Source organism: Anomaloglossus baeobatrachus, chromosome 2 (genome assembly GCF_048569485.1).
Source record: "Anomaloglossus baeobatrachus isolate aAnoBae1 chromosome 2, aAnoBae1.hap1, whole genome shotgun sequence".
In the NCBI taxonomy this organism is placed as follows: Eukaryota; Metazoa; Chordata; class Amphibia; order Anura; family Aromobatidae; genus Anomaloglossus; species Anomaloglossus baeobatrachus.
This window is the reverse complement of record NC_134354.1, coordinates 743,195,386-743,202,263: the sequence shown is the minus strand read 5'-3', so window position 1 is coordinate 743,202,263 and position 6,878 is coordinate 743,195,386. Positions and strand designations below refer to the sequence as shown.

Here is a 6,878-nt window from a genome sequence, read left to right as displayed (position 1 = left end):
TCATTTCCTTCTTCAAAATGTTCATTGTATGCAGGAGAGCAGACAGCTGCAGAACTAGTGTATGCAGGAGAGCCGACAGCAGCTGCAGAACTACAAGTCTCAGCATCCTCCATTCACTAGTGTATGCAGGAGAGCAGACAGCAGCTGCAGAACTACAAGTCTCAGCATCCTCCATTCACTAGTGTATGCAGGAGAGCAGACAGCAGCTGCAGAACTACAAGTCTCAGCATCCTCCATTCACTAGTGTATGGAGGAGAGCAGACAGCAGCTGCAGAACTACAAGTCTCAGCATCCTCCATTCACTAGTGTATGCAGGAGAGCAGACAGCAGCTGCAGAACTACAAGTCTCAGCATCCTCCATCCAGGACTGTATGCAGTTTTTTGCCCAAAAAGAAAAAAAAAATGACATGGGATTCGCCATATTTTTGTATGCTAGCCGGGTACAGCAGGCAGGTACGGGCTGCCCCCAACCCCCAGCTGCCTATTTGCACCCGGCTGGGAACCAAAAATATAGAGAAGCCCTTTTTTTTAATTATTTCATGAAATAATTAAAAAAAAAAAATGACGTGGGCTTCGCCTAATTTCTGAGTCCAGCCGGGTACAACTAGGCAGCTGGGGATTGGAATCCACAGTGCAGGGTGCCCATGCTTTCTGGGCACCCCCACTGTGAATTGCAGTCCGCAGCCACCCCAGAAAATGGCGCTTTCATAGAAGCGCCATCTTCTGGCGCTGTATCCAACTCTTCCAGCTGCCCTGAAGCCGGGTGGCTAGCCGGGTAATAATGGAGTTAGGGCTAGCTGTATATTATCTGTTCTGGCACCCTCAATCTGTGCGTTGGAAGACGAGTTGACAGACAGCTTAACTCTTTCCCATCAATGCATTGACTCGGACGCTGGGGGTCCTTTACAACTTTTATTAATGAGATCAGTGTAAAACTACAAGAAATAAATGAAAATACTAAGTACAACATACAACATATCTGAGTTACATAGCATTCCATTTGATACAGGACATGCAGGGTAAATGCACTACATGGCGAATACATATTAGCTAATGACAGGATAATACTTGCAGAACAGACCAACTACATTATAATTTTGATGAGCCCTAACCAGGGGATCATAACTCACCGACTGTGCTATGTAGAGGCAAACATAAGGAGCAGAGATCTGGAGAGATATTCAGCATGCAGAATGTGTGTGTTCATGTAACTGAAATGGCTGCTGAAGAAGAAGGGGCAGAGCCTATGCAAGGTCTGATGGGTAACTACATAAGCCTTGGTAGGACAATTTTCATTGCACAGTAACCAGTGAAACATTAAACTAACTGCAGTAAGACAACATTGTCAACAGATGGCGCTGTTGGATATCACTGGACAAGTGGACAGTATCAATGTCAATTACTAAATGTAATCTTATTACTTGGCATAATAAAATAATTATATGCATTTCTATGAAGGCATGACACTCCCCGTCTGGCATCCGGGGGAATGCCACAAACTTAAACTAGAGCAATAGAATAAGTTCAGATACAGGTCTAAGAAACAGCTTTCCACTTTGCTTGGGAATCTTGATTTCCACTTTCCTGACCTGTCCGTCTTGACTTGGGAAGACTTTGGTTACCAATCCTAGAGGCCACTCGTTCCTTTTAGACTGAGTGTTCTTCACTAGGACGACATTCCCAGGTTTCATGTTGGGTCTACTATCTTGCCATTTGTCTCTTGTCTGTAATGTAGAGAGATATTGTTTTCTCCACTTAGTCCAGAAAAGGTCTGCTAACATTTGAACTCTTTTCCATTGAGATTTGTACAAGTCTTTTGTAGTAAACTCTCCAGAAGTCGGCATACTCACATTAAACTTCTGGGTGAGGAGAGTTGAAGGGGTGAGCAGAGATAGGTCATCAGGGTCATTGGATATGGGAACCAGTGGTCTGGCGTTCATTATAGCTACTACCTCGGCCATGAAGGTTGTTAGAGTCTCATGAGTGAGCTTCGAAGGACCAAGTTGCAGAAAGATGGAATCGAGGATTCTGCGAGCGATGCCGATCATGCGCTCCCACACACCTCCCATATGAGATGAGTGCGGTGGGTTAAAGGTCCACGTACAACCTAGTTCTGAAAGACGTCTTTCTACTTGGTTAATGTCCAGATTTGAGGGAATCTTTAGTTCACCACATGCTCCTACAAAGTTAGATCCTCTGTCAGAGCGTATATGCTTTACATGTCCTCTGAGAGAAATGAATCGTCTGAAGGCATTTATGAAGCTGGATATGTCCATTGTCTCAATGACTTCTATGTGTACGGCTCTAATACTCAAACATGTGAACAAGACGGCCCAGCGCTTGCTGTTTGCATGTCCTCCCCTAGTCTGACGTGTGACAACTGACCAGGGACCAAACACATCGAGGCCCACGTTAGTAAAAGGAGGTTCGGTACTCAAACGGTCTGCTGGTAGGTCTGCCATTTTTTGGGATTGACAAGAACCACGGAGTTTCCTGCAGATGATACATTTGAAGATGACTCTACTCACAAGTCGCTTAGCTCCTGTTATCCAGAAACCCGCTTCCCGTAGGGCTCCTTCAGTTATCAAGCGCCCTTGATGTCTAACCTGTGCGTGATAATGCTCAACCAGCAGGAAAGCAACATGGCCATGAGGAACAATGATTGGAGTACTCTCGTCATTTTCAAGCTTTGCATTTGAAATTCGTCCCCCGACTCTCAGCAGTCCTTGAGTATCCACAAACGGGTCCAGTTTTTTAAGGGGACTATCTTTTGGGACACTTCTGTGGTTCCGGAGGGACTCTAGAGTCTGGGTATAAGCTTCATGCTGTACACAACAGATGATTGCGTGTTTGGCTTGCGTGAGCTCTTCTACTGTGTAAGCTTTATGACAACGATGCCAGCCTTTGCATGGAGCTGGTCTCGACTGTCTGTTTTTAAAGGATCTAATGACATGGATCAGGCAAGTCAAGGCTCTGTAGGCCGATCTACAGGTAGAGAATCTGAGGAAGCGGCGAGAATCAAGGTGCCTGTTGGTGATCGTTGTGCTAAGTGTGGAAACTTGAGGCCGTAGCTCTACATCTGATTCTGGTTCGAAGAGTTCATGTGTATGTGTCTCGTGAGCAGTGGGTACTGGTTGATACAGAAATGCAGGTCTGACTAGCCAGTTAGTGTCTTTGAGGCGTGGTGCCGATACCGCTCTGGTCGCATGGTCTGCAGGATTTTGGTCGGTTGGTATTTTGAATATTTTGTCCATGAAAGCAAAGAAATGTACCTCCATTTCTGGCTTCTTTGAGAAACTTGGCTTTAAGTAGGTAAGGCGCTTTAGTGCCATCTCTTTGTTGTTAGGAAGACGGGGTCTTTGTGGCTTGAATGGTAGTGGAGCCACCCAGCTGTCGTTTTCATCCTTGTGAAATCCTTGATCCATTATCTCCAGGAAGGTCTCATCTTCAATGGAATGGGCTAGTTTATAATCTTCTTTGGTCTTTTGAAAGACAGCGCACCCTAGATGATCTTTGTCTCCGTCGCACAATTCATCCATGGCGTATCTGTCTTTCCCACCATTTAAGTGTGCTGAATTGGTGAGATTCTCCTTCACTAGGAATTTGTTGGGGCAGGGTAGGAAAAAGGATGGACGGCCACTCTCCAATGTGTTCGTGTAGAGAGATTGGACGTTGTTCGGCTTGTGAGCATTCCCGAGGCAGACGTCCCCTATAACTACCCATCCTAGATCTAGCTTCTGAGCGTAGGGCGAGTTATGAGGACCGTTTATCTGTTTCCTCACCTTGTGAACTCTGATGATGTCTCTCCCCAGCAAAAGGACCAACTTGGCTTGGGAATTAAGTGCAGGAATGAGATGCGCTATGTTTCTCAAATGGGGATGGTGTAGTGCTGCTTCTGGAGTGGGTATTTCCTCTCTATTGTTCGGGATGGCATTGCACTCGATTAATGTAGGAAGGGGTAAGGATGTCTTCCCATCTAGGGATTCGATTTGATAACCTGTTGCCCTCCTGCCAGATTCTTCACTCACTCCTGTACATGTTTTCAGTGAGTAGGAGCAGCTAAGTCCCTTGATTCCAAAGATGTCAAAGAAAGCTGAGCTGGCGAGTGATCTATTACTCTGGTCGTCGAGTATAGCATAGAGTTTAACCGCTTTTTCTCTGTAGCCCATAGGGTAAACTGTAACCAGACAGATCTTTGAGCAGGATTTGTTAGTGAGACCTTCTCCACAAACTTGAGTGCACTGGGGTGACACTTCAGGAGGTGTACTGTCTGTCTCCTCCCCGCCGTGCTCTGTAAGTCGGTCGATGTGCGTGGAATTCTGTGGGGCTGGTTCTGGGTGTAGAGCTGTGCTGTGCTCTTGACTGTTACACTCCGAACAAGTGATACTGGCATTGCAGTCTCTAGCTAAGTGAGATGTGGATGCACAACATCTGTAACATATGTTGTTTTCTCTGAGGAAGATTCTACGGTCTTTAAGAGATTTTCCTCTGAAACTCCTGCACTGTTGCAGTGGGTGAGGCCTTTTGTGTAGGGGGCACTCTTTGTCTGGGTCAATTGTTAGTGACCCTTCAGGTTCTGTTGTACTGTGGGTCTTGCGTGATGAATCTGTAGCAGACACATTAGTTTTGTGTACAGTGATAGGTGAGCCTCGAGGGTTGCGTACTGGAGCAGGCTTACCTGTTCGTGGGTTGATGGGATCTGCGGTGGAAAGGTCAAAGCTGGGATCATTCCTGATCTTGGCTTGCTGGCGCACAAAATCTACGAAGACATGGAATGGAGGAAACGGCACGTTGTGACGTTGTTTGTAATCTGAACCCCGGTTCAACCATTTCTCTTGCAGACTGTAAGGCAACTTATTCACTATGGGTTTAATACCTCTGGCTGCATCTAGGGACGCGAGGCCTGGCAGGTCTCCTTCAAACTTGGCAACTTGGAGTTCTACCAAGAGGTCGCTCAATTCTCTTAGCATGTGAAAGCTCTTATTAGAGATCTTGGGAAAGTCCTCCAACCTTTTGAAGAGGGATTCTTCTATCCTCTCTGAAGAGCCATAGCACTCATCAAGTCTCTCCCATAACAGGCACAAACCTTTGCTCGGGTGGTTGATGCTGATATCCCTGATGCGTTTTGCATGTTCTGCTGATTCGTTTCCTAGCCACTTGACCAAGAGATCGATCTCTTCATTGGCAGAGATGTCCAGGCCGGCCGTGGCGTTTCTGAAGGAAGCTCTCCACGCTCTGTAACTTTCAGGATGGTCGTTAAACTTTAAAAGACCTTTGGTGAGTAACTCACGGCGTGCGAAGAACTTGAGGAAATCTGGTAGCTCTTGATTTCTGAGAGGGTGGTCCTGATACATGTTGCTATGATGAGGTCCCAGTGAGTTATTGTTGCCATCAAATACGTTGTCGCCATGATAGTCACCATCGGGGTCCTCCATTTTGGGACGGTTCGCTGTGTAATAGGAATCTACAAACTTGGGTGCAGGTGACACTGATGGTGTTAGGTGGACGGAATTACCTTCATGCTTAACATGGGATGTTTGTTGAATGAAGGTTGATGGCTGAATGGCAGGATTAAGTCTCTCTCTTGGAGCTGAATGTAGACGGTCGTCTGATGCGGTATGCTTTAGCACGTAGTCTGAAGTGCGTTGTGAGATATCCCGATGACTGAGTTCGGGTCCGAGCCTTAACCTGAAACTTTTACTGTCGCTGCGTGCTGCTTCTTCTAAAGCCTGTACTTCAGCTTCTGCTGCTGCTGCTTCTGTGTCTACAGCAAGTTTTGCAAGGTCGGCTTCTAGACGTGCTTTTTCTGTCTTTAATTTCAACTCTTGTTCAGCAAAGGCAGCTCTCACTTTGGCGGCTTCCGCCTTCGCCCTGGCGGTGGCAATTGCAGCGCTGCTCACAGACTTCCTTGAAGCTGACGAGCTTACATGGGAGCGTGTTACATAAACTTCAGATCCTCTATCTGACATGGTGTCTGTATGCGGCTTGACTGCTCTCTGATAGAAGTCGGCGTCTATGCTTCAACCCCGTTAATAGCAGTCGTTTTACTGTTCTGGCACCCTCAATCTGTGCGTTGGAAGACGAGTTGACAGACAGCTTAACTCTTTCCCATCAATGCATTGACTCGGACGCTGGGGGTCCTTTACAACTTTTATTAATGAGATCAGTGTAAAACTACAAGAAATAAATGAAAATACTAAGTACAACATACAACATATCTGAGTTACATAGCATTCCATTTGATACAGGACATGCAGGGTAAATGCACTACATGGCGAATACATATTAGCTAATGACAGGATAATACTTGCAGAACAGACCAACTACATTATAATTTTGATGAGCCCTAACCAGGGGATCATAACTCACCGACTGTGCTATGTAGAGGCAAACATAAGGAGCAGAGATCTGGAGAGATATTCAGCATGCAGAATGTGTGTGTTCATGTAACTGAAATGGCTGCTGAAGAAGAAGGGGCAGAGCCTATGCAAGGTCTGATGGGTAACTACATAAGCCTTGGTAGGACAATTTTCATTGCACAGTAACCAGTGAAACATTAAACTAACTGCAGTAAGACAACATTGTCAACAGATGGCGCTGTTGGATATCACTGGACAAGTGGACAGTATCAATGTCAATTACTAAATGTAATCTTATTACTTGGCATAATAAAATAATTATATGCATTTCTATGAAGGCATGACATTATCAGCTAGCCCTAAGCCCGAAATTCATGGTGTCACGCCAATATTAGACATGGCCACCATGAATTTCTAGTACAGATAAAAAAAACCACAACACACAGAAAAATATTTTTATTAGAAATAAAACACAACACAATTAGTGACTCCATCTTTATTGAAATAAACCCCCCTCCG

General features: G+C 45.5%; 1 protein-coding gene across 1 annotated transcript; it reads right to left on the bottom strand.

Annotated features, from left to right (window-relative positions):
- Nucleotides 1-1,039: 1,039 nt before the first annotated feature.
- Nucleotides 1,040-6,617, bottom strand: LOC142292227 (uncharacterized). The gene is made up of 2 exons (XM_075337428.1): nt 6,370-6,617; nt 1,040-6,174 (listed from the first exon to the last, which is right to left on the bottom strand). Exon 2 carries the CDS (start codon nt 5,967-5,969, stop codon nt 1,506-1,508), a length of 4,464 nt encoding a protein of 1,487 aa, XP_075193543.1. The 5' UTR covers nt 5,970-6,174; nt 6,370-6,617; the 3' UTR covers nt 1,040-1,505.
- Between the last annotated feature and the right edge of the window lie 261 nt (nt 6,618-6,878).

Bases quoted from the DNA above. Each gene is read 5' to 3' on its own strand.
- LOC142292227 (XM_075337428.1), bottom strand. From the start codon at position 5,969: ATGTCAGATAGAGGATCTGAAGTTTATGTAACACGCTCCCATGTAAGC.